General features: G+C 39.5%; 2 protein-coding genes across 2 annotated transcripts in view; both read right to left on the reverse strand.

The window, feature by feature from the left end:
• The window catches only part of LOC115781666 (complement C3-like), a 101,053-nt gene extending 81,272 nt beyond the window's left edge, over positions 1 to 19,781 (reverse strand). Inside the window, exons 1-10 of the mRNA XM_030731871.1 lie at positions 19,647 to 19,781; positions 18,015 to 18,213; positions 17,548 to 17,710; positions 16,818 to 16,912; positions 13,978 to 14,066; positions 13,774 to 13,856; positions 13,610 to 13,697; positions 13,395 to 13,497; positions 12,961 to 13,081; positions 6,794 to 6,909 (exon numbers count right to left, since the gene is read on the reverse strand). Coding sequence (XP_030587731.1) covers positions 6,794 to 6,909; positions 12,961 to 13,081; positions 13,395 to 13,497; positions 13,610 to 13,697; positions 13,774 to 13,856; positions 13,978 to 14,066; positions 16,818 to 16,912; positions 17,548 to 17,710; positions 18,015 to 18,213; positions 19,647 to 19,741 — 1,152 coding nt within the window. The 5' untranslated portion in view covers positions 19,742 to 19,781. The remainder of the gene's footprint in view (positions 1 to 6,793; positions 6,910 to 12,960; positions 13,082 to 13,394; positions 13,498 to 13,609; positions 13,698 to 13,773; positions 13,857 to 13,977; positions 14,067 to 16,817; positions 16,913 to 17,547; positions 17,711 to 18,014; positions 18,214 to 19,646) is intronic.
• Positions 19,782 to 22,825: 3,044 nt separating this feature from the next.
• The window catches only part of LOC115783188 (complement C3-like), a 31,275-nt gene continuing 26,643 nt past the window's right edge, over positions 22,826 to 27,457 (reverse strand). Inside the window, exons 33-43 of the mRNA XM_030734283.1 lie at positions 27,266 to 27,328; positions 27,058 to 27,139; positions 26,919 to 26,958; positions 26,682 to 26,772; positions 26,471 to 26,560; positions 26,277 to 26,379; positions 26,022 to 26,111; positions 25,081 to 25,173; positions 24,908 to 24,991; positions 24,362 to 24,506; positions 22,826 to 23,095 (exon numbers count right to left, since the gene is read on the reverse strand). Of these exons, the coding sequence (XP_030590143.1) occupies positions 22,954 to 23,095; positions 24,362 to 24,506; positions 24,908 to 24,991; positions 25,081 to 25,173; positions 26,022 to 26,111; positions 26,277 to 26,379; positions 26,471 to 26,560; positions 26,682 to 26,772; positions 26,919 to 26,958; positions 27,058 to 27,139; positions 27,266 to 27,328 (1,023 nt within the window). The 3' untranslated portion in view covers positions 22,826 to 22,953. The remainder of the gene's footprint in view (positions 23,096 to 24,361; positions 24,507 to 24,907; positions 24,992 to 25,080; positions 25,174 to 26,021; positions 26,112 to 26,276; positions 26,380 to 26,470; positions 26,561 to 26,681; positions 26,773 to 26,918; positions 26,959 to 27,057; positions 27,140 to 27,265; positions 27,329 to 27,457) is intronic.

Genomic DNA, 27,457 nt, shown 5'->3' on the forward strand with positions numbered 1-27,457 from the left:
TCTTTGGTGTTTGCACTGTTTCATTTCTCTCTCACTTTACACTCCTTTTTCTTCTTCTTTTTTTGCACCCAACATGTTTGCCACATGGACATACAGCACACACACTGCCATACAGGATACACAGTCATGCAGGACACGTACACATGCGCACACAAGGTCATGGAGGACACATGCGAGGACGCGCGCACACATCTTTAGTAAACACACAACACTTCACCTGTTAATCTAAACATGAGCACACTCAAGTTTGTCTCATGGAATGTACGCGGAGTTGGTTCAAGGGAAAAGAGAGTGAAAATTATTAATCGGTTAAATGATTTACAGGCTGACGTTGTGTTTCTACAGGAGACACATGTGTCCAGAACATCTGCGCACACACTCTCCTCTCCACAGTTCCCTCACATGTACTCAGCCTGCTACAACTCCAAACAAAGAGGTGTAGCCATATTGATTAACAAAAAGATAAACTGCATCATTAGAAATACTACATCAGACCCAGAAGGTAGATTTATAATACTCAATTTAACTATTCAAAATATAGATTTATGCATTGCTAGTATATATGGGCCAAATGTTGATGACCCCTCCTTCTTTCATACCTTCTTCACTTTGCTGTCCGATCACTCTGACACCACACTTATAATAGGAGGAGACTTCAACCTGGTACTTAATGCAGATATTGACAGGCTCAGTACAGCAGTGAGTCAGAGGAACTGGCAGTCTGCAGACATTCTTAAACAGTACACGAAGGATTTTGGTCTTTGCGATGCTTGGCGTTCATATCACCCCACTCTGAAAGATTATAGTTTCTTCTCACCAGTACACAAGTCTCACTCCCGCTTAGATTACTTTTTAGTTAGCAGCTCCATGATGATGGATATCACAGACATTCAGATTCACCCTATCACTATCAGTGATCATGCACCGGTGTCTATGTCTCTGACACAGAAAAGAGTCACACCACCAACCAGGAACTGGAGATTTAATACATCATTACTTAAAGAACAAGATTTCATTAATTATTTCAAAAAGGAGTGGTCAGCATATTTAGAAAATAATGATCAACCTGGAATATCACCATGTGTTCTTTGGGAAGCAGGAAAAGCAGTAATGAGGGGCAAAATAATATCTTACTGCTCGCATAAGAAAAATAAAGAAAAAGCACTTGTGTTAGAATTAGAACAGAAAATTAAATCTTTAGAAACTGCCTATGCTGCTTCACCACAAGAACATATAATTAACAACATGAGGAAACTAAAACTGGAGTTAAATGAAATAATTGATAAAAGGACACAATTCATGTTGCAGAGGCTGCGTTTAGAAAACTTCGAACATGGAAATAAATCTGGAAAATTTTTGGCTAACCAGTTAAAACTAAATAAAGAAAAAACAGCCATTTATTCTATTAAAGACTCAACTGGTAATATTACCCACGACCCACAACAAATAAATAACTCTTTTAAAGACTTCTATGAAGCCTTATACTCATCGCAGATTAATCCATCTGATGCTGAAATTGAAGAATATCTTAATAACATTAATCTACCTAAACTAAATGATGAACAGGCCGCGACTCTTGATTCGCCTCTTTCATCATCTGAATTTTACGAAGCAATACAGCATCTCCCAAATAATAAAGCCCCAGGCCCAGATGGTTTTCCAGCAGAGTTTTATAAAGAATTTTGGTCTGTACTAAGACCCTCTTTTCTCAGAATGGTGGCTCAGATTCAGAGCAATCATGCGGTCTCTCCAAACATGAACTCTGCTAACATTAGTCTACTTCTTAAACCAGGCAAAGACCCCACACTCCCATCCAGCTACAGGCCAATCTCTCTGATTAATGTAGACCTTAAAATAATTTGCAAAGTCCTTGCCAGAAGGTTAGAAAAAATCACTCCATCTATTATACATCCAGACCAAACAGGTTTTATCAAGGGTCGGCACTCTGCCAATAATACACGCAGACTGATAAATATAATAGATTACTGTTCTATTAATAAATTAGAAACCACAGTTGTCTCTTTAGATGCAGAGAAGGCATTTGATAGGGTAAATTGGAAATTTCTGTTAGCAGTTCTACACAAATTTGGATTTGGTTCATCCTTCAAAAACTGGATCAGAACATTATACAGCTCTCCAAATGCACGTGTTAGAACAAATGATCTTATTTCCCAAAGCTTCAGTCTGCAGAGAGGCACCAGACAGGGCTGCCCACTTTCTCCTTCACTCTTTGTCATTTTCATTGAACCACTAGCAGCAACAATCCGACAAAATGTAGATATTAAAGGAATTCAAACAGAAAACACAGACCATAAGATAAGCCTTTATGCTGATGATGTATTACTTTTCCTTGAGAACTCACAAACTTCTCTTCTAAAAACAATCACACTTATAGATAAGTTCTCATCTATATCAGACTACTCCATCAATTGGAGTAAATCAAACGTTTTACCTCTAAATTGTAATTTTCAGAACACCACGACCACCTCACTACAATCTGGCAATATTAAATATTTAGGTGTTAATTTTTCCCCCAGGCTGTCAGACCTGGTACGGTTGAATCATATTCCTCTATTAAAAACAGTAGAGGATGATCTCACACGTTGGAACTCTCTACCTATATCTATCATGGGGAGAGTTGCCACAGTAAAAATGATGATTTTGCCTAAAATCAATTATTTGTTTTCACTGATCCCTAATAAACCTTCTGTTGCCTGGTTTAAATCTCTAGACTCAAACATTTCAAAATTTTTGTGGAAAAATAAAACCTCAAGAATAAGTTTAAAAACTGTACAAAAGCTAAAATGCAGTGGTGGTCTAGAACTCCCAAACTTTTATCACTATTTCTTAGCCAATAGATTACAGTATATTTCAAGATGGATCAAATCAAGCCCTTTAGACAGCCCATGGCTGGATTTAGAACAAACACTCTGTGGAAAAGTGAAAATCTCTGACTTACCTTTCATTAGCGTCAGTATTAAACATCATAGCGGTTTTAAAAGTCTTAACATAAACACCTCTCTGACAGCCTGGTGGGAATTCTTAAAGATAACAAAGTCTTCACTTATCCCATGTGAACTGACACCCATTTGGAACAATCCAGATATATGTCAGAAAAAAACAGTACTGAACTTCTCAACATGGCAAGAGAAAGGAATAAAGAACTTAGAACATGTTATTCACGATGGGACCTTTATTTCATTTGAAGAACTTATTTCCAAATATGAAATTAGCAATAGCAAATTTCTCGAATACCAGCAGTTGAGGTCTATCATACAGGCAAGGTTTAATTTAAATAATTTAAAATTAGAAACCCCTGTACTGGTAACAGAATTTCTAAATCTTTATACCCCTAAATTACTATCAAAAATATATAAGTTATTATTAAAAATTAATGATTCAATATCCCTCCCAACTACAAAATGGGAGCGAGATCTTTCCATTAACCCAGAGGAAAACTTCTGGACACAGATATGTTTAAACACTTTCAAAATGACTAAAAGTCCGAATTTACAACTTATACAATACAAAACTCTCCATAGAATACATTATACAGGACACAGGATGTTCCAAATGGGCCTCAGAGACACAAATATATGCACCCACTGTTCAGGCAACCATACTGAAAACTATATGCATGCAGTTTGGTCTTGTACACCTGTTCAGAGGTTCTGGCAGAGGATATGTGAGGAATTATCCACATGTTTTAATTGCGATATCCCAACATCACCAAAACTGTGCATTCTAGGTGATTTAAGTGAATTAAACATGGAAACAAATATATCACACATAGTTCTTACTACCTTATGCATCGCTAAGAAAACTATCCTCATGAATTGGAAATCAAAAAATGATTTATGCGTTACTCACTATAAGAATCTACTTTTAGACCACATTAGTCTGGAAAGAATGTCTGCCACCTCTAAAAATCAACTGGCAAAATTTGAATCTCTCTGGTCCCCACTGATCAGCTCCATCGCATGATGGGGGTGACGAGCTGTGGTCTAGTTTCATGGCGCACCCGGTAGGTGGCTGGGGGTGGGCCGGGGGGGCCTGGGTGTCTGATGGCTCTGGCCTGGAGGCGGTGGCTACCGTTTTGTGGTTTCTGTGTCCGGGCCCTGGTTGTTGGTGGTGGGGACTTGGATGGTGCTCTTATGGTCGTGGGGTGTGGGGCTCGGGGTCCCGTGGTGGCGGTGCTGGCCCCGTCCGGGTGGCCGGCTTCCTCTGTGGGGGCCGGGGTGCGGGGGTCGGGGCCCTGGTGCCCGGGGTTGCCCGTTTCCTGGCTGGGCCCCTCCCTGCGCTGGAGGGGTCTGTGCCCCCTTGGGCGCGCCGCCGTGTGGGGTGGGTTGGCTGTGTCGGGGTGTCTGGCTGGCATTCCGGGATTCTGGGTGCCCTCCCCCATGGGGTGGTGGGGCGCTCAGGTGAGGGAGCAGCAGTTGCCCCACACGGGGCCGGTTGGTTCTGACTCAGGACCACTGTGTGCGTGTGTGTGTATGTGTGAGTATGTATGTGGGGGTGTGTGTCTGTGTGTGTGTGCGTGTGTGTACGTGCGTGTGTATGTGTGCGTACGTGCGTGTGTGTGTGTGTGCGATATTTGTTGTCCTTTGTATGCATGTGGGGTGTGTGTTGTGTCCTGTTTGCAGTGGGGGCAGTGGGTGCCGGCCTGGAGTACGGTGGCGTCCTGGGGGTGCGGTCACTTCAGGCCCTGGACCTGCCTTCCCTGGGCTGCGGGGGGGTGTAGGGAACTGGGGTGCCTAGTGAGCCAGTAGCTAGCTGGCTCTCTTCCTCCGGGGGGTAGTCCTCTGCCTCCCGGTCATATTTATCCTGGCCCCTCCCCTCCTCCCACTCAGTTTAACATCACATTATGCACACATAGGTTCTCGGGGGTGGGGGGCTCGTGCTGCATTGAGTAGGGCCATCACCTCGGCTCTGCTCGCTGTGCTGCGTGATGTCCCACTCCTCCTTTTTTAATTGCATTATACAGCTCACAACACATCATAGTACATATAGGGCCTTGGGGGGCAGGTGTGTCACACAGTGGTTAGTGGGTGGCACTGCTGAGGTGGCCCCACTTGTCTGTTCACTGCTGCCTGCACCTCAATTTTATTTACATTTTAGACATTGAGGGCCTTGGGGGGACGGTGTGGATGGGCGCTGTTATTCAGTGCTCATATTACATCTGTCCCTCCAATTTTAAAAGCACTGTAGTTTTCACACAGCCATACACATTCTTCTCAGTACATACATTCACATCACCCCCCCAACACGCTGAGTGGGAGGAGGGGGCGGGCGGGCCTTCTCACACCCCGGTTCCATGCACCCCGCCTGGGATGGGGACTGGCTCATTGTTCGGGGCTGGGTTGGCTGCTTCCCTGGGTTGCCGCTGGCTTGGTGCTGGTACCCGCTCTCCCACATTAGATGTCCATGTATGTTACATGTGCGTATGCATGAGTGTGTGACTGGTGCATGCGAATGTGCGTGCGTGTGTATGTGCGTGTGTGTACATGAGGGAATGACTGGTACGTGTGTGTGTGTGTGTACGTGCGTGCTTGTGAGAGTGTGTGTGTGTGGACAGCTGGGCCTGGGTTGGTGGCTTGCCAAGCCTTGGCACCGGTGGGACACGGAGGGTGGGAGTTACCCCTCCCTACCGCTCCACGCTGCTCCCCACTGGTCGTCACTGCCGCCCCTGGGGTGTGGGTGCCCGTGGGTCCCGGGATGTGTGGCCGGATGTCTCGGCATGGTTTTTGGCCTGCTCCCTTGGCGGCCGTGACCTGGAGGTGGCTTGGGCCTCTTTGGTGCGTGGGGGGGCTCTGCCGGGTGTCGGGCTGCTCTCGGGCGCTTGGGGCCTCGGGGGACGCATGCCTGGCTCGTGCTGGGGGTGCCGGCCTGCCGGGGGGGGTGGGCTGCCCGTCGTCTCTGGCTCTCTGGACTCTAGCCCCTGGATTGTGGGGGTTCCGTCTGTAGCCTCCCTCCTTCCTCTTCTGGGGAGTGTACGCGGTTGCCATCGGGATGTGTGGCCCCAAGTCTTCTGAGCTCCTGTGCTGTGGACGGCCTGGGTCCCCTGGGTCCTTCCCTATCTACCTCTGGATCGCGGGGGGCATGGTTGCAGTTTCTCGCCCTCATTATCGAATACATTGCATGACAAAGGCGCATACACACACATTACTACAAACAATAAACTTGTGTGTGTGTGTTTGTGTGTGTGTGTATATGTAGGTGCATATGGGTGTGTGTATGGATGTGTGTGTGTGTGTGTGTGTGTGTGTGTGAGTATATCAACCCCTTTTATTTTTTTTATTTTTTTTATTTTTTTTTTTTTTTCTATCTCCTTTCTTCCCCCCCCCCCCCCCCCCCCCCCTTTTCTCCCCCCCACCTCTTGTTCTTGCCCCTTCCTTGTTGCCTGTCAGACTTGGCATGAATAACTAAATAAAAAGATAAATAAATAAAAATAAAATTGCAAACATTAACAAGAAGAGCCTATAGGAAACATATAGAGCTGTTCTTGTCAAAGCAAATATGTTTGGTACATCAGTGCATTCGGATCATCATTCCGATTGTGAAAGATGCCAGACATGACAGGCTAAAAAAAAAAAAAAAAAAAAAGAGAAAAAAGAAGAAGAAGAAAAAAAAAAAAAATCATTGTGTATACATGTGCAAACTGAATTATGAATAACTGTATCCTAAATATTTTCTAGAGCAGTGAGATGTGAGGATATTGTCATCGCTTTTCTTTTTTGTTTGTTTTTTTGTTGCTCTTATTCTACATAGAAATAATTGTAAATTTGCAACTTACCACTACATCAAAAGGCATTCCTGGTTTGAAATATTTGGGCGTTTTCTTGAAGGTGATGGTGTAGGGTGATTTGACAATTTGGATACCTCTCAGCTGTGCCTCTACCATGTCACTACCTGTTTTGTGACACATACATATTAAAATGATGGATTTAAATAACAGTTCAAACTTCCCATCCTTCTAACCTCTACAGAAGTGTCAAACACATGCAGTGGCGGTTTCTGATCTGGGCGACATGGGCAGCTGCCCAGGGCAGCTTTTCATCTAGGGCAGGTGGGGCCCCTCCCCCCAACATATTGCAATTGCTTCAGCAGCGCCTAATGCACTACTCCACTTATGGGGTAATGGGTGCCCTCTGCCTGCTGTGTGGTGCATGTAGCTTTCTGCCATGGTCTGACAGACAGGTTGTAACAGAGGAAAGGGGCAGGCGGGGGATTCTCTCGTCTCGGTTGCTGAGCCTAGAATGAATCTGTGCATCTAATAAAATTAGATGCACTAATAAAATTAGATGCACACAATTGATAGAACACAAAGCACATTTAATTTATAATTCTGTAAATATGGTCATTAATTCACAGTATTTGTGTGAACCTGAATCCTGATGAAAAAAATAACACAAATACGAATCTAGACAGTTCGGACAAATGTTGGTGGATGTCGCAGTGTTGCCAGATTGGGCAGCTTGTGAACACACTGGGCTGGAAAATTATATAGATATATCTATGGTGGGGATGCTCGCCCAGGGCGCCAAACAGGCTATGACCGCCACTGAACACGTTTGCTCATGGACAACATACAGCCCAATTTTGATCTGAGGTGGGCAAACTCAGTATCACCTTTCATTAATAACATATGGTAAATGGACTAGTTCTTATATAGCAGGGATCCTCAAATCCAGGCCTCGAGGTCCGGTGTCCTGCAGGTTTTAGATGTGTCCCTGATCCAACACATCTGAATCAAATGGCTGAATTACCTCCTCAGTATTAGTGGTGGGCAGATCGATCCAAATATCGATAATATCGATACCAATGTTGGTATTGATATCGATCAATACCAGTGTAATGAGATTGATACTTTACTGTAGCTTTTACTGTAGCTTCTCCTGCATGCAGTGCTGCAGTTTCATCAAAGATGCAAGCTGACTGTTTAAGTGCCGCTCCTGTCACAGCACGGAGCAGGCACACTTTGCTCCTCTCCTCCCCACAGTGTTTTGACATTATACCATCATGTGAGACGTAACATATATTACTAGGGGTCTCAAACTCCCGGCCCACGGGCCACTTCCGGCCCCACCCCCTACTTCCAGCCTGCAATTTGATGTCAAAAATACAAGACAATTTGGCCCTTTTTTGACATTTCGCTTTCCCCTCCAATTAAGGAGTTAACAAAATGTCAAAAAAAAGTAAAAGTAAAGGGCCAAATTGTATGTTATTTTTGACATCAAATTGCGGGCCGAAAGTAGGGGGTGGAGCTGGAAGTGTAAATGTTTTATAACGTTGTGGAGTGATAATTTTGTACAGCTTGTTTATTTAAGAAATAATCCAGAAAATTAGTGAAAGAGATATTTTTTATTACATTTTTGTATTATAATTTCTAAACACTACCTGGAAAAAAGTTTTAATTTGTTCTTGAGTGATCATTTAGTACACTTTTATTCAAGAAAAAAATCCAGACATCACATTGTATGGAAAAAATTGTTTTGTTACTCTGCTAATGTTTCAGAACAAAAACTTTTATTTTGATAAAATATTTTCTATGTACCTATAAACTTTGCCCAATTCTATCCTGGGTTTTAACTAATTAATGATCCAAAGGGGGAAAAAAAATCACAAAACATTTAACTTTCATGAAAATGCTTCACAATTATTCAAAAAGTATCGGTATCAGTGTCAATATCGGCGATACTGGCCCTGTATTTACTTCCAGTATCGCACAGCACTACTCAGTATGCAGTCAAGTTCTCCAGAGTCCAGCTAATGACTTCTATATTTGACTAAGGTGTGTTAAAGCAGAGACACATCTAAAACCTGCAGGACACCGGACCTCAAGGCCTGGATTTGAGGATCTCTGTTATATAGTGCTTTTCTACTCTAACTAAACACTCAAAGCACTTATACAACACATTTGCATTCACCCATTCATATAAGCACATCCATGTGTATCTAAGCTAAGCTAATGTCTAACATTCACACTCCAACGCTTGCATCGGAGAGCAACTTGGGGGTTCAGTATCTTGCCCAAGAATTGGCTTGCAGCCCGGAGCAGCCATGAATTAAACCGCCAACCTTTCAATTAGTAGGTGACCTGCTCTACCGCCTGAGCCACAGCCACCCCATATAGAAATGCCATCCTTGCTGAAGAACTAGTTGCTATTGTTGGTTTATGGATATATTTAGAAAACCAGCCACAAATCAGCCACAATTCCCCAAATATGGACCAAGGTCTCGCTGCGGTTGTACAGGGACTGAATGGCCCGCAACAGGCCAGACACCCATACTCCCACAGGACCTCCCACAGGATACCCTGAGGGACGCAGTTGAATGTCTTCTCCAAATCCACAAAGCACATGTAGACTGGATGGCCAAACTCCCATGCACACTTGAATTTCCTCGAGAAGATGAAAAGCTGGTCCAGTGTTCCACGACCAGGAAAAAAATCTCTTGAATCCGAGGTTCGACTAATGCATGGACCCTCCTTTCCAGCACCCTGGCATAGACCTTACTCATGAGCAGGGGTGAAAGTAAGCCGGTACAGTCCAGTACTGCATACCACTAAAACATTCTGCGCTGGTATGCAGAAGCGGCAAGAGTTGGAGCGGCTGTCTGCTGTAAAGCCGTCATTCAGAACCGGTCACGGCTGTACTTTGGACCAGAATAGATCTGCTAGCAATAAGCAGTTTGAAACACGACTTAATCAGTTAATAAATTGCTTTTTTTTTTTCTTCCTTATTTCAAATTGTTTCTGAACTGTTTGTGCTATGCTGGAGCCCCAAGTCTCTACCTTCTCTCCCTCAGAGATCGAGGGTTTCGGCAACGGACAGCCACATCCCGTAAGCGGCACGGATGTAGTGCATTTTATATGGCAGGCTAGACCCTCCTATTTTCATTGATACCTCGTTCGGCCAATAATGTAACTGGCTGCACCAAAATCAACTGAAAAGCTACGTGACTCCCCCTAGTTATTATTGGCTCTGGAAAACCCATTTCCTAATATGATTGGCCGAATGAGGTGTCAATCAAAATAGGAGGGTCTAGCCTTTCATATAAAATGCACTACATCCCAGAGGCCAGGACACGGCCAGTTAATGGGCAATGACATGGGTTTTCCAGAGCCCATAATAACCAGAGGGCGTCGTTTTTTCAGATGACTTTGGTTCGGCCAGTTAACAGGTTAAAACGTTCACCGCTACATTTAATGTCGGTCTGCTTGTAACAAACTATCTCAATTAAAAGCAAATAGAGATGAACTAATTGTGTTTCAATTAGCCTCAGTTGAAGTCAGTACTGCTCCACCATAAGATAATCCTATAGTAATACATAATCAGCATATAGCATAATCCTATATGCTGATTATGTATCAGTTTTTGGAAGAATTCACAAACATCTCCTCTGAAGAAGATTACACTTATTGGTGTGTTTTCTTCTATGTCAGACTATTGTGTTAACTGGAGTAAATCAACAGTTTTACTTCAGAATTGTGACTTTCAGAACACCTCCACAACTCCACTACAACCAGGTAACATTAGATATTTAGGTATAAATTTTCCTGTCAGGCTCTGATTTGGTATGGTTGAATCACATTCCTCTACTAAAAATGGTAGAAGATGAATCTTGAAATACTTTACTTACAACACTCAAGGTGAGAGTTGCCACAATTAAAATGATGATTCTGCCTGAAATCAACTATTTGTTCTCACTGATCCCTAACAATCCCTCTGTTGCTTGGTTGAGTCACTCAAAGATCTCAAAATTGCAGTGCTGTCAAGCATACCACCATTGGACTCTTGAGCAGTGGAGATGTGTTCCCTGAAATGACCAATCATGCTTCTCTGTCTGGAAATCTGATGAATTAGTTTGGGTATGATGGTTGCCAGGAGAACATTATTTGTCTGATTGCATTCTGCCAGTTATAAAGTTTGGTAAACGGGGGATTATGGCGTGGGGTTGTTCTTCAGGATTTGGGCCTAATTCCAGTGAAAGGCACTCTTAATGCTTCAGCATCCCAAGATATTTTGGGTAATTTCATGCACCCAGCTTTATTGGACCAGTTTGTGGCTGGCCCCTTCCTCTTCCAACATGACTGTAGACCAGTGCACAAACCAAGTTCATAAAGACATGGATGAGCAAGTTTGGTGTGGTAGAACTTGACTGGCCTGCAAAGGTCCTGACCTCAACCCAATAGAACACCTTTGGGATGAATTACAGTTGAGACTGCAAGCCAGGCCTTCTCATCCAATATCAGTGTCTGACCTCACAAATGCATTTTTGGAAGAATGGTCAAAAATTCCCAAAAACACACTCCTAAACCTTGTGGAAAACCTTCCCAGAAGACTTGGCACTGTTATAGTTGCAAAGGCTGGCCCCCCTTTCCATATTAAACCCTACGGATTGAGAATTGCTAATCAGAGTATAGCATCAGTACTCTGATTAATACAGTTTATCTAACAGCCTATCTAGATTTATTAAAGATGCCATGTGAATATTATTTTTTAAAAGATTCATGACTTTGTGATTAAAAGATATTTTACTCAAGTAAATACTAAGTTTGAAAATAAGAGGTGGATCATTTAATAGATCTACACCTTTCACACCTCTTTATTTTAATTTGTCCAGGTAGTCACTTTTGAATGTAGACTCTATCATGTATTATAAATTGCTGAATTCTGCACAATCAGACCATTCCAAGAAACCTTGGTTGGTGTTTCTGGGACAATCTCACCAAAACCTCTTCAAAAGTATGCAAATACATTCATCACAGGTTCTCATATTTGAAATTTCATGCACTGGCTCACGTGTTTATTGTGCTGTACTACATCAAGATACTTTTATCAAAAATGTAGAGAAACCCCTCATAAACTGCCATTTGAGATGAATTAGTGTTTCCATTTTGAAATTACAGGAGTTCAGGTATAGCATCTCCCATTTAGCTTGGCATTATTTTTGTAGCTTTTTAATTTAGTGGCCATTATATAATATCTGTTAATTTAACCACCTTTGTAATATATATATATATTTTTTTAACAAGAATCAATTTTAAATATCAGAGGCTTTAGAGAATATGTAAAACACTGTTGTGTTTTGTTCTAACTCTCCACATTTAGAAGCATTTCTACTGCACAACTGGCCATGGTTTCTAGCCTGAATTCATGTTATTACTTGTAACCCTAAGCCAATAAGCAAGTAATAAAAACAGTATTTGAAAAGTGTAAACATTTTTTTCAGTTAAAATGTACCGGTAAATATTTATTTTAAATTATGTAGACAACTTCAGTTAGATCATTTATTTACTTATTTTTGTCCCCTGATTGCCAAGATCTGGGAGAACAAAATAAGATCTTAGATTTAGGATTTAGATTAGGGGTACTTAGACCAACTTAGACCTCTGGCTCAGATGAAAATCAATAATTCATACAACCACCCTCATTCTTGACAACTATCAAGAAAGTGCTTTCTGGTGAAAATTAGAAAATTTTCAGTCTTTACAAACCTTGTCTATATTTTTATGTAGACAAGCTTTAATTGACTTGTTATGCTGTATTCTATTGTTCTATATTGTTATACTTTAATTTTGTTTTTTGTTGTGAACCACTTTGTGATTTTTATGTGTTATAAGTGCTATATAAATACATTTTACTTACTAATTAGTTACTTACTTAAATTTTGGAGATCCAGTACTGTCACACAGACCATATGTTTGACACCCCTACTTAAATGCCCCATGACCTAAATAAGAACTCAAGTGTTTCATACTGACCAAATCAGGACCCCCCCCCCAAGCAGGGATATAGAACATCATGTAAGATAAAACATTAAATAATCTTCATGTTTCAGATAATTAAAAAAACACTCATGATGGTAATGACAACACTCATGATACTTTTCACCCTTGTGAGACAGCAGAATCAGTAATATTAAAACGTCATATTACAAATGGTGCCTTCTTCTTACCACTCTCTGTCAGCACACTGACAGCAACAAATATGGAGCTTCCCTCCAGGGCATGGATATTTGCAAAGGTCTCTTCAATGTGTTGTCTTTGCAGTGTCACTGTTCCTGTTCCTTCATCAATCTGATATGACATATGACAAAAATGGTTCATTTACTGGCATCTGTTTTGAATTCTCATATTACACATGAATAAAACTTTTAATAGAATTATTTGTAGGGATCTTTACAAAATCAGGCTCAAGTACCAAGTACACAATAATATAAAATTTCAGAAGTGTTGTACTTTTTTTTAAAAGCAATTAATATGCCAAATTCTCATGCTTATATTTGTTTCAGTTTAGGAAACTGGGCATGGATTGAGAGAACAAAAGATAAAAGTTAGGCACACAGACCAGATTTACAGATATTCATTAAAATAATAAATGTGCACTCACCGATACTCGCTGAAGAGAACTTGGAATGCCCGTCTTTTTATCACCAGTTATAACTCCAAACACCACAAAAGCTGTACCAGTCACCTCTTTACCAAATAGATAACTAGAATATAAAAAATAAACTGTTGCAATCAAGAACCAACTCAAACATATTTTCTTTCCATGAATCTCTAAATGAAACTGTCTTCATCCACAAATCAAAAGCCTTTGCATACGTAGCTCTGATGTTGATGGTGAGCGCATTGCTGTCCACGTGGAAAAAGGGGACCACAGATGTCAGATGAACATCAAAACTGGGAAGCACTGCGAAATAATATCCATTAAGTGTCTAGTGAGGCAAAAAAGGAAGCTTTTATAGGCTACATTTGGACAAACTCACCATATTCTTTGACCTCAAATTCTGCCTCAAATATTTGCTTTGATTCTGTGTCAAATTTTGACATCACCTTCCACTGTCCTGTACTAAACACACAAACACATATACAGATGTACATAAAGAATACATATTTCAGTGTTGATCTGCTTATAAGATATCAAAATTTGAAAGGGCTTTCCAGGTAGCTCACTGGGGAAAAAAACTCACCTGACAATTTCAGGGAGCTTGTAACTTCCAGAGTACATTCCTAACTCTATAAGGACAAGCTTCGATTCTAAAATGATTCCATCAGGGTTCTAAAAATACACAAAAGTAATCAAAAGGAGTGAGGATCACCAATATATTCAATGCATTTTATCATTTGTAACATTTCTACATCTTGATATTTAATTGTTGATTTGTCCCCATTTAAGTTTTGACAGAGAGGTCATGTTCATTATGTGTGGGGGATTTTTTTAAAAATGACTTTCCCTTTTTCTCATTTCCCAAATTACACATTTTTAATTTCTCTTCTTGACTTCTCTCCTTATATCTTTGCGCCATTCCCCAGAGGTGTGGGTGAAGAAGACGAGAAATGCAACAGGTATTTGACAAAATGAGAAGTCCATTTTGTTAAATACCGTCCATTTTAACCCTTTATTTACCACAGGTCTTAAAACTTAAAAGGTGCCACCATTAATAGATTTAAATGTTAAATGTTAGATTCAACTCGTTGTTTATGATAATAACCCTATACTGGTTATGAAGTGCAATCTCTCAGCTTTCATAAACTGTTTGAATTTTTCCAATAGGACAAACTGTCGTGTAATTATGGTAATTCAAAGTGCGTTTGATTAGATGTCTCAGCGGTGATGCAATCACATTCACCAGCTGTTCACAACAAGTCAGGGCAGGTAACAGATGCATCGGCACCAATTGCAGCTGTTAAAGGGTTAAGAACTGCTGTAACAGCATATATATCCCAGCTTGCCCTGTGGGCGGTCTTTGTGCTCCAAACTCGGGTCCTCTACCAAAGGCTTGAGACCTTGAGGGTCCTTGAGGATCTTAGCTGTTCCCAGGACTGCAATCTCATTCCTTGAATCTACTGGAGCCACTCTCCCAGAGTGAGGGTCACTGCCCCAAGTGTTCTGATTACCAAGGGGATTACCACTGTTACCTTCATCTTTCACATCCGCTGTAGCCCTTCTCTTAGCCCTTGGTATTTCTTGAGCTTCTCATGTTCCTTCTTGATGCCAACATCACTTGGCATTGCTACATCTATCACAACAGCTTTCTTCCTCTGCTTGTCCACAAAACTACTATGTCTGGTTGATTAGCCATCCTCAGTTTGTCTGTCAGTATCTGGAAGTCCCACGGGAACTTAGCTTGGTCATTCTTGACCACTCATGCGGGCGTATGCAATTTTGACCTCTGAACTTTGTAACGTTTGGGTTATGTTTGGTGGTGAAGAGGACGCGGCAAACGTGATCAGCAGACAATCAAAAACTCACAACCACACTGGTACTGGGAATTCCACAATGTTATATTTAATAAATTTATTCTTCACCAACCTTATAAAGCCCAGCTGAATGGCTGCTGCATTGTCATGCATGAAAATAAGCAGTGTTCATACAACCCATAATTTTACAAAGAATTGGGGAGATAGAAAAATAGAGGTCCGCCTTGATCCATGCGTCCATCTGCCAAAAAGTTTCTCCCATGCTCTCTACAGAGGAGCAGTGGTGCACACTTGTGACATCACTAACAAAAGCTTAGACTGTCGTAAAGAGACAACACACAATTACGACTTGTAACGTCTGGGTTGTGTTCGGTGGTGAAGAGGAGGCGGCAGACGTACTTATCAGGCAGCCAAAAACGCACAACCACACTGGTACTGGGAATTCCACAGTGTTATCCTTTAATAGACGTATTCTTCACCAACCTTATAAAGCCAACCTTGAACGGCTGCTGCATTATTATACATATAAACGAGCAGTGTTCATACATCCTGTGACAATACAAAGAGTAAGTAAAGAAAATTAGAGGCCCGCCTCGAGCCATATGTCCGTCTCCCCAAAACATTTCTCGCACGCTCTCTACAGAGGAGCGGTGGGTGCACACTGGTGACATCATTAACGAAAAGCTTAGACTGTCGTAAAGAGACACCACAATTACGACTGTTACAGACTGTTACAACTTCCAGTTCATACTTAGCATAGATGTTCCTGTATACAATGCCAACCACTTGGATGTAGCATTTGATGTATTTTCTACTTGCTACCATCTTGGACCCTGCTGTTATGTGCTGGATTTTCTCAGGGGCATTTCTGCACAGCCTGCACCTGGGGTCTTGCCTTGTGTGGTAGACCCCAGCCTCTATCGACCTTGTGCTTAGAGCTTGTTCCTTCGCGGCCAAGATTAGTGCCTCTGTGCTGTCTGTCAGCCCAACTTTGTCTAGCCATTGGTAGGATTATTCTATATCAGCCACTTTTTCTATCTGCTGGTGGAACATGCCATGCAGGGGCCTGTTCTTCCATGATGGTTCCTGTTCTTGTGCCTCTTTTTTTTCTCAGGTTTCTGCTACCTGAGGTATTCACTAAGCACATTATCATTTGTGGCCATCTTGCTGATGTACTCATGGATGTTTGTTGTTTCATCTAGGACAGTGTTCTGACACTCACTTGACCTTGGCCTCCTTCCTTCAGGTTTGCATAAAGCCTTAGGGTGCTGGATTTGGGGCAGTCTCCATTCCCTGCAATGTTGCCTTCTGGTAGTGCAATCCCCTCAGTTCTGACTACCTTCCCTCTTTTTGTTACCATATGACAATACTCCCTCCTCCAGTCCTATCTATCTATCTATCTATCTATCTATCTATCTATCTATCTATCTATCTATCTATCTATCTATCTATCTATCTATCTATCTATCTATCTATCTATCTATCTATCTATCTATCTATCTATCTATCTATCTAACAGTCAAAAGATTGGACAGACTTACCCATACATTTTATATTACTATAAAATAGTAAAATAGTAATGTAGTTATGAAAGATAACAGTACAATACCATAATTTCAATGACAACTGAAGCATCAGTTCCTGGTTGATAGGCCTTGTCCATGGGCTCCATGCTAGGCGTCACTGCAAAAATCCTGTAAAGGACTGTCATGGAGAGACAATAAGAGAAGCACTTTGTTTATATTACTTTGTTTATTCCAGATGTTTGCATAAGCGACTAAAAAGTGAATGAGCAAGGTGTGTCTAATAATGATTGCGAAAAAGATATAACTGCAATCTGGAAGACATTTGATAAGTGTAGGTTAAGTTAAAAACTTATTAGACAAGACAAGAAAGCATTAAGTTCTTTTTGAATAACCTGCTTTGATGAAAGAGCACTATTTTTCTGACCTTTTTATATCAGTTTATTAACATTTTTGTTTTTTTGTTTTTTACTGAGAGGTTATCTGCTTTACTTCACAAATAACAACTGTAAAATACACACTAGAACTCACATTGTAACAAGGCTTTTTTTTTTTTAGCAATTGGTTCTGTTTCTGGACAGATTTTACTCCAGCCGTTGTCAAAACAGATAAATGACAGTGACAGGCACAAAATATTCCTTCTGAACTTCACGTTGTAAAGCTATTATTTATTACAGTTACATTTTCAGAAGTTTTTTTGTTTGTATTTGGTTTCATTTTTAGTCTCTGAAATACTATTGTTCATGACTGTTTATGACAATTTATTTTGCAGGTGTAGGTTTTTGTTTCTCAGCATTGATGGAGTAAATGACTCACCAGGGGTATTGGGAGTATAAATGGTCTTGTCAGTCTGGATGAAAATGTACCCAGATTGAAGGGAGACTAACACAACCTTCTCCAGTGTTCGGGAATTAAACTGTGCTTGCAGGTAAACATACTGCTTTATGTTGGGATCTTTACTGAAGTGTTCAGCAGGGATCTAGGAATCGAGAGACACGGTGTGAATGAAGAAGTTGGCAATATGCCATGCATTTTTGAAACCTGTAAATCTGGATATCTGTGTACAGACATCTAGAGTCACAGATCAGGTTATCAAAAAATAAATAAATAAATAAAAGTGAGAGGAGAGATTAGAATATGAAGACAAAGAAAAAAAAATTTGCAGGAAACAACGACATTGTAAATCTCAGAGAATCTTAGAAGATCAGCCCCTTTTTTTTGTTTTCTTTTTTAACTGCATGTGCCCATTGAAAATGCCCATGAAAACTTGTATGGTACAGTACCAAAATGTTTCCAAAGCCCTGGAAGTAATTGTCCTTAGTAAGGGTCACAGTTGTCGATGCCAACTTCTTGGCTTTTGCTGGGTACGTCAACACGGAGATATGAACACTGACATTTTCTTTAAGAACAGGATCTTGAATTTCAACAAAGATGTTTTCTTTGGTTCCTATTCGCAGGAGATTGGGGGCAGCCATCACCTCCCTGAAAAAACAGTGTTGGACAGTGAAGTTCATCTAAAATCTTGTATATGAGAGTGAAAGAGGTGAGTAAAAAAGAAAGTGCATCATGGGAATCCCCCAGAAGCCTGGGCCTATTGTAGCGTAAGTAAGGGAAGGTTCTGGGTCACCTGATCCAGCCCTAACTACAAGCTTGATTACAAAGGAAAGTTTTAAGTTTAATCTTAAAAATAGGGAGGTTGTCTGTCTCCCGAATCCAAGCTGGGAGCTGGTTCCACAGAAGAGGGGCCTGAAAGCTCAAAGTCAAAGTCAAAGTCAAAGTGAACTTTATTGTCAATCAAACCATGTAATAATACATTACACTGAAGACTGAAATTCCGTTTCTCCAAACCCCAAAATGTGCAGTATTAAGAACAAAAATGACACACAACTTAGCGTAAAAACCGAAGCATAGACTAAATATAAAACACTACTAAGCATAAAATGTAAATAAATAAATAAATAACAACAAATCACACAACATAAGACAGGCAGTGGGGATACAGTTTCTACTGTAGGCTCTACCTCCCATTCTAATTTAAGATACTCTAGGAACTACAAGTAAACATGCTAGAATGTGCTCTGTTTCCTTGTGAAGCTTGCCTATTACCAAGGTGTAAAAAGTGGTGAAGAAACATGGAAGACAACAGATCATAAACTCAGTATCTACTTTAATTAAGTTCAGTGCAGTTCAATTTTATATCCCAGTTTCACATATAGAGGTCCAAAGGAATTCACAGGCATAAAAACACTAAAAAAAAATGAGTTCACTTGCATATATTTACACACAATAAGTATTCTATTAATTATAATGTATTTGCACTGGATAAACAAAACACTTTGTCATCGTCCTGGTCAGTGTTTGCTGTGTCTGTTGTTATTCACTTATGTGCAAACTTAGTGTGTGGTAATTTACTGGCATTTGAAAGATCTTTGTACTTTGACTTGCTTTATGCAAACAAACTGGAAAGAACTGAACAAATATTCATTAATCATTTGGTGTCCTATCCACTGCAGAAAATTGTTAGTTATGGTTGCTCACATTTTTAATTTGGTTTATAGCTGAAATACATGTTTTAGAGTACAGTTAACATTGAATACTTATAATTTGAGACAGTAATCACATTAGTTGATTTTGTGCTTTAAAATATTCCATATGACATAAAACACATAAATATAAGAACGTGGATTTATTGGTATAATCTGACTAATTCATAACAAAGAAGATTTAAGAAAAAATACAAAATAGCCTACATGCAGAGTATTAAACTTAAAGTATTGAGAATTATTGTCAGAATTGAGAAAGCTGTCACTTCAATTTTAATAATATAGTTATACTAAAGGAGGCTTATAATATTTAATTTTTAACAGGTATTCAAGTTCTGGAAGAATGTGTAAAGGTAATACAGGTATACTTACAATTGAGATCCATCAGAGAGAGAAATCAGAAGGAAAAACACCAACAAATTCAGGAGCAACAGCTGGCTCCGACACATCCTCCTGCCTGAACCCATATCTGTTGAGTGCAGACTCCCTCTCAGACAAGCTTTTATACAATAGGTTGGGCCTCCTGCAACATACAGTGTATGCCTCTTCCAGTGATAGGATACAGATGCTTCTGTGATAACATGTTATATTAAGTAATCTTAAGTTGTGAATTAGCTTAAAGTTCTCAGATGAATGTAGTGAAGTAAAAATTACAATATTTTATGGTGAGTTGTAGTCGAATAGAATCTCACAGGCAGCAAAGTTTATTTTAAAGTGAGTAACTATTCTTCAAAACTGTGCATAAGTACATAAGTACATGGGTACATTTACTCATTCATCATCTACAACAGTGGTTATTAAGAGGTCTGTCTCCATTAGAAAATTTGGCCTCTGAGCCTAAAGTATGAAAACAGTATGTAAAAAGTGTATGAAATGAGTATCTTTCAAAGTTATAGTCATTTTAAAAATGAATCTCATTTTAAAAAATTAAAAGATAAAACTCTGAGCTTATTCTTTTTTTTTTTTTTAACCCTAACTCAGACTGCTATATATTCATTTTGGATTTAGATTCTTTATACTAAGGATTTGTCTTTCCACAGAATGCTGTGGATTTTTAAATTACAGTTTCAGATTTCCCAAGAAAGGTTCTAATTCATCTTACATTTTTTTTTAATCTTATTGTCTGTTATTGTAAGAGACAGTTTAAAATGGATTATCACCTAAATTGTTTGTCTAACTATTGAATTTAATAAAAATATTAAAGAAAATAGTAGTGACAAAAGAAAGAGTTCACATTAGCGTACCATGTAACTGATGTCAAACTGTTGTATTGTCATAAACCACACTGGAAAGAGTACTCCCTCAAGGAACACTGACCGAACAAAGCAATTCAAAACCTTTGTATTTCCACTGCTATGCATTTCATTAGGAATAACATTTTTCTCCTAAAAAATTGTCTTCAGTCTGTGTCTAACACAACAGTATTGCATTAATGTTGTTTTTGGAAAGCAAAGGCATTTTTCTTTTATGTAGGTCAAACTTGTGCAATCTTTTGTTTCAGGAAATACCAGCATGTCAAGACATTGCATAGAATTCTTGTTGCAAATCATAGTCTGCTCTTGGTCTCTTATTATTTTGGGCCTTTCCCTCACCTTTATTGGATAGTGTTAAGTGGAGACAGGAAGAAGGGAGAGAGAGAGAACAGGGGAGACCTACAGCAAAGGGCCAGAATAGAGCCCAGGCTGCTGCATTAGGCCTCGTTGCATGTAGGCACCTGCTCAACCACTGAGCTAATCCAGCACCTTTAGCATTGTTTTACTGTGGAGGCTAGTCCTGGACAAACTGTTTAACTTGTAGACAATCTGTTTAATATAGTTTAGAGCTATTTTTACATCTCTTATAGCACCCATAATAATGAACAACTTTTGGTGACCATAGGTAGAGGCTAACCGTCTACCATGCAGCTCAGTGGCAAATAGAACATCAGACCTTAGATGTCGACTTTTAAATAAATTTCCATCCTCACTTCCTCAGGAGGTTTTAATCACTGCCTCTAAATCTGCAAAGCCCCAATTCTGATTTTATGGATTTAAAGGTGTGACTTATTTTATCGTACAAAGGATGTCTTTGGTCTGTGTCTAAAATGACAGTTTTGCATTAATCTTTTCTGGATAAACAAAAGAATTTTCCTGGAAATCTTCCCATGTAGAAGGAAAAGGAAGCCCCCACACAAGCATAAGTTCCTGAGTAATAATTTAATATAAAATCATAATGTGAGTAATGTTTTGGTCCACAACAGCCTTTCCTCAGATGGGGAATGGCTGTTGAAGGAGCTGGTGTGCGGACTTCCTTTTTCTTTTGCTTGTTTGTTGGCCCGGCATCCAGTTTTTCACACTTTTTGGATTGTGGTCATTTAACCCTCCCATATAGGCCATACTTGTGTGACCTGCTTTAGACATTTTGACCAACAGTTTCTGGAATTACCTGCATATGGAATGAGGAGGTTTTGTGGGTCCTGGGGAATTCTTGATCCATGACGAAGTCTGCTTTTAGCTTTGTCTTACTGTTGAGGCCAGATCTAGACAAACTGGCAATTGTTTGAAGGCTATGCCACTTGTTGATATTTCATTTAATATAATTTTAAGATCTTCTTAATAAGTTTCCACCTGTCACTTCCTCAGGAGATTTTAGTCACTGGCACTAAATCTGTAACCCCTGATTCTGATTTATTATTATTATTATTAATAAAAATAATGATAGAACAGTTCACTGTGCCATCCACAAATTCAGATTAAAACTACATCATGAAAAGAAACCCTATCTGCACATGATCCAGAAGCACTGCTATCTTCTCTGTGCTCATTTAAACTGGACTGAGGCAAAAAGGAAAACTATTCTGTGGTTGGAAAAGTCAAAATTTCAATTTTTTTTTTGACAACTTGAACACCACATCCCCTAGACTGAAGAGGATTGAGACTTTCTGGCTTTCTATCAGTGCTCAGTCATCATGTTCCCATCCAGATAACATGCCTTGAAGGTGTGAAATCAACTGGCATTAAATAGTAGTCACCTGTAGAAAAAAAATGGTGCATTTTTCAAAATGAACTATCAACTTAAGACCAATCGCAAGCCGTAACAGTAAAATTAAAAAATTAATTTATTTACATTGTTTATAGTATTAATAAATATTGAAACATTGTTTATTTTTGTTTGTTGTTTGTTCTTTACGTACCAGCTTATAAAAAGAGCACAACAGAAGTGATCCTTCTCCAACTTGGGATTAAAATGGATGGATACAGAAGAGTCTCGCATATCTGTCTCTGACCAATGCCATCACAAACAATTTGAACACTGAACAATTTCTTCTGTACTTCACATGAAGAAATGTATCAACTAAACCTAAATCAACTAAAAAAGGGTATGTCATCATTCTCATGTAAGTGAGATTTAAAATAAATGCCAAAAAGTTTTCTTACTTATATAGATTGGAGTCAAATTTGTTTCATTCTTTCTTCTTGTGCTTGTCATGCTTTAATAAAGTTCTTCTAATCCCAAATAAAATTTATTAATACAGTAACCACCACTAACCATGTCAATAAAAGACTCACACATTCAGTACCATTACGTTTTAATCATCACAGTGTAATGATGAACTCTTATGTCATATCAGTTACTGTTTTATAGAGAATTGTAATGCAAAACAACACAATTTGAAAATGTTATATTTTCTTTAGTGTTACTACCCGATGCAGTTAAAGACTGAGTACTGATTGACCATCTCCTCCAAGCCCAAGCAGGTATCCCGGTATTTATCATTCTGACACTCGTTGTTTGTGGGCCAGTACTCAACCCAGGTTTTCTCACCAAGTACATACTCGAACCTGTGAAGAGCAATGATTAGTGGTTATGTGACCAACTATCTGCAACATTTGGAATGAACAAATGTGACACATATACACTGTAAACCCGGATAAGTTGAATCTACTTAAAAAAACCAAGGTAACTCATTGTCTTAAATTTTTTAAGTAATGAAACAGTTCATTTAACTCAGCCTGTTAAGTAAGCACTACTCCATTTCCAATTGAACTAAATTGTATGTTCTAATTGACCAAACTTATCTTTTATAGTTCATGAAAAAATAAAATGTCTTTTGATCAATAAATTCCCCTATCCTTTTCATGGTTGTGTGGGGGTGGTGGGGGCTGGAGCCTATCCCAGCTGACAAGGCAGTAAGATGCAGGGTACACCCCATATAAGTCACCAGCCTGTTGCAGGGCAAACACAGACAACCATTCACACCTGTGGGCAATTTAGAGAGACCAATTAACCTGACCCCAGTAACTGCATGTCTTCAGATTGTGGGAAGAAACCCATACAGACACAGGGAGAACATACAAACTCCACACAGCAAGAGCCCCAGGCTAAGGTGGAATTGAACCCAGACTATCAGATAGCTATTCCAGCTGTGAGGCAGCAGTGCTAACCACCACGTCACCATGCTACTCAGTAGTGCAAGTATTTTTTACAGTGTTGAACTGTGTCTGTTTAAATTTGGTAATTAAACATGATAAAACTCAGCTCTGCTGAATGCTGGTACATTAACATTTACAAATAACATTTGTCCATGGAACAATAAAAAAACTAGAGCGAGAGAGTGTTGTGAACAAAAAACAAACAAAAACACCAAATGTCAACTATTCCAAACAGTGAGAGGCCTGGGCCAAGCCAGAATTGAACGCAGACATTCTAGATGGCATTCTACCTGTGAGGTAGCACTGCTAACCATCATACCACCATGCAGCTGCATATTAAGCCAGTCTATTTAAACTGGTATAAACTAGATTTTTAGCAGGTGCAAAACTTGATGATATTAAGTTGTTTGAACCCAAACACATGATTACAATAAGATAGACTATCAAAAAGTACAGTCTACTCAGCATTAACAAGTAATGTTCACATTCTAGGCAATTTTAAGTAATATGAACTCAATATTTTTAAGTGGAATCAAAATCTGGGTTTACAGTGTAGATGTATACCAGTAAATTTATTTACTGGTATACTGGTATGATTAATTAATTAATAGAACTCTAAGAAAACATATTTAAACATGCCATACATATGCACAATTCTGCAATCAATACACTTACGTATTCCCTTTGTCATCTCGGTGAATATCTTTATCTGAGCCCATGATAAGGTAGGTTTTGCCCTTTGACAGATTTAAAGCTTCTCTGCAGTGTTGATAACTGAGAAATGTGCGACGTCCATTCCCTGGACCGACATCAACATTCCCTGTAATTAAGATATGGAAGTTGAGAGTGATGATTTATGAATGCTGAAATTTGTTGCTCAGCTTGCAGTTAAACCCAGCACTGCAGTGTTCTCATATATTCCTGGTTGAATCATGATAGTAACAATGTGAAAATTTTGGTAATATGCCAAACTGAATGCAAACGATTAAGTGAGAAGATGGGTATCAGCAACACAAGCTACATTGGCTTGCTGTTAGCAAATAGTGCCAGCCGCTAAAACAATAGTAGTTTTCAAAAATGGCCGATTTGTCCTTAAAAGGGCAAAGATTTCTTTTGTTACTATCATAGAAAGAGCAATAAATAAATGTAAAATAAAATACCAGTTAAAGTATATGCCACAGAAACAAATGGAGCTGAAGTTTAAAGGAAGTATGTACTCGCCTTCTTTGATGACATCCACTACTTGGACTTTATGAGTATCTGTGGATAATTCTTCTATAAAGTCTTCCACCAGAACTTTGTATGCTGTGGACAGACAAAGTATAGATTTTAGCATTTTTCTTTACTATATCCTGTCAGATTAATGTCAATGCAATGCATTTATAGTTTCTTACCAAAGTCTACTTTGCTGGTCTCTGTACTCTCACAAATCTTAACTTCACGTTCATCATTGCTGATTTTTTCCTTCTTCTGCATACTGCAGTTCTCTGGAAGTACACAATATAGGGGCAGGGTAAAAATTCAAAGCTTATTTGTGTACATTGATGATGGAGGCAGCTATATGAAAATCTCAATATAAAAAATATATTATTATGCATTTACTTCAACTGTTGTTCGGACCCTACAGGATCCTGCAGGATTACTACTGTCTCTAACATGATATTTTAATAATTCATTATAAATCAAATTGTAATTCCACCTAATCTAATGCCAAACTAACAGCATCTTAGTTAATCATAAAAACGGGCGTTTTCACATGACTGTATGCAATCCTGTGAAAAGCCTAAGTACACCCAGTGATTCCAAAGCTTGTAGAACCACACTCGTCAAATCGTGGAGCTATTCTGGCAGCCGGGGTGCCAGAAAAATTCAATTTAAAAAAAGGAAATTTTCTGTTCCATAAAAAATTTTAAAAAATATATATATTTTTAAGTCCTGCTCACTGGTGCAGTCAAGGTAAGGCTTGAACTATAAACTTTCCGATCAGCAGGTGACACGCTCTTCCTCCTGAGATACAGTCAAGCCAAATGCCACCTGTTATCCCCCATTGGTCTCCCATCCAGTACTAATCCTACTTAGCTTCCAAGCTCAGAGGAGACCAGGTGTGCTCAAACTGTGAACTGTTTTGACAGGTTTGTATATCCCATCCATCCGTTTTCTTCCGCTTATCTGGGGCCAGGTCATGGGGGCAAAGAAGCCTGGAGAAAGAGGCTGGACAAAGAGAAGTCTCTCTTTCTCCAGCCATTTCCTTCAGTTCATCCAGGGGGATGTAGAAGCATTCCCAGGACAGTTAAGAGAAATACCCCCCACTTGCCCTGCACATGATCATGTTTACCTTCAGCACATGTGCATATATTATCTCTACAGAGCTGCAGTAGTTTTCCAGCCTCCCTCTGTGGATGGTAGAATTTGACACAACGTGTTTCTACAATGGGAAAGAGAAAGCATTGGAAAATTATTTTAGGGCCAAATGAGATAGAACTAAAAATGTATATTGATCACATACAATGGCATAGTGTCTCTGCTCAGACTGACTGGCAGCAAACAAAATTCTTAACTCTTACAAAGGTGGCATGTTTCTGAGACTCACGTTCATAGTATTCATAGACAGACACAGCTGCGGGTTGTAAGACGCCCACTGCCATTTCCTGTTTGATCCTAAAGGCAATTTCCTCTTTTCGTGTGTGAGAAACCTGTGACGTGAAATACAAAAAAAGTGAAAACCATAAATAAACGTCAGGGCAAGGGAAAAAGGGGATACGGAGACTAGTGTGAGTGGCTAACCTTGTCCATGTAAATGATGAGTGAGCCTCTTTCTGACAGGACTTTGTTCATCTCATATTTTGCTATGGTGCGGCCACGTCCTTTAGACAACTACACCCACACATAAACACACACCATTGTAAGACAAGTTTTAAGCATTAACAGGTCTTGTTGCTCTTAAACATAAACACTTATAACTGTAACTCTACTTAATGTGCATGTCTCTTCTCACCAAATCCAGGTCTTTAGTTTCAGCAGCAAAGCCAGTTAGCAAGCCAATATCCAGGATTGACATGCCTGCATCACGATCCCTGTTGTTATACCTGTGGAGAGAATGGGCAGACTGATCAAAATGACAACAGAAATAAAAGGGAACAAAGCAAGGCACTTGATCAAAAAACAAAACAAAATATGCACAAAGTCAGCTCTATTTTTAGACTAGCAGGAGTGTAGCGTTTATTGTACTTACATAACCTGTATTCTAAGCTTGTATGTATTTTCTTCTGTCTCTAGAGGAACAAAGCAAAAGAAAAAAAAAAGTATATGAACAAATTTAAAAAACTGAGGCAAACAGATTTACTGAAAACAAATAGATAAGATCAGATTACCTGGTTGGAGTTCTACTGAGAGGGTAAAGTCCTGGCAGTCACTCTCCTTTTCTTTGGGCTTAGCGTAATACAGTGACACCAACTATTGCATAGACAAAAGTGTATTTTAAACAAATAGGCACCAGTCTTGGTAATATTCTTCTCATAAGGTTAAAAAAGTCTTGTCTAAGACTCTAAAATGATACATTAAAATAAACAGATTACTTACTGTCACTGTTGCTTCTCCTGTTCCGCTAGCAGTCACTGAGATGTCCTGGTTTATATCATTAACCTTTTGAGATTAATATGCACAAACACACAGAGATGAGAAAACTATTCAAAAATAGAGAACAGAGTTCATCTAGTTCCCACCCAGGCTGGAGGTGGAAAATATCATTGAATTTACAGTGCACTGAATCTC

This window comes from Archocentrus centrarchus, chromosome 1 (genome assembly GCF_007364275.1).
Source record: "Archocentrus centrarchus isolate MPI-CPG fArcCen1 chromosome 1, fArcCen1, whole genome shotgun sequence".
NCBI lineage: Eukaryota > Metazoa > Chordata > Actinopteri > Cichliformes > Cichlidae > Archocentrus > Archocentrus centrarchus.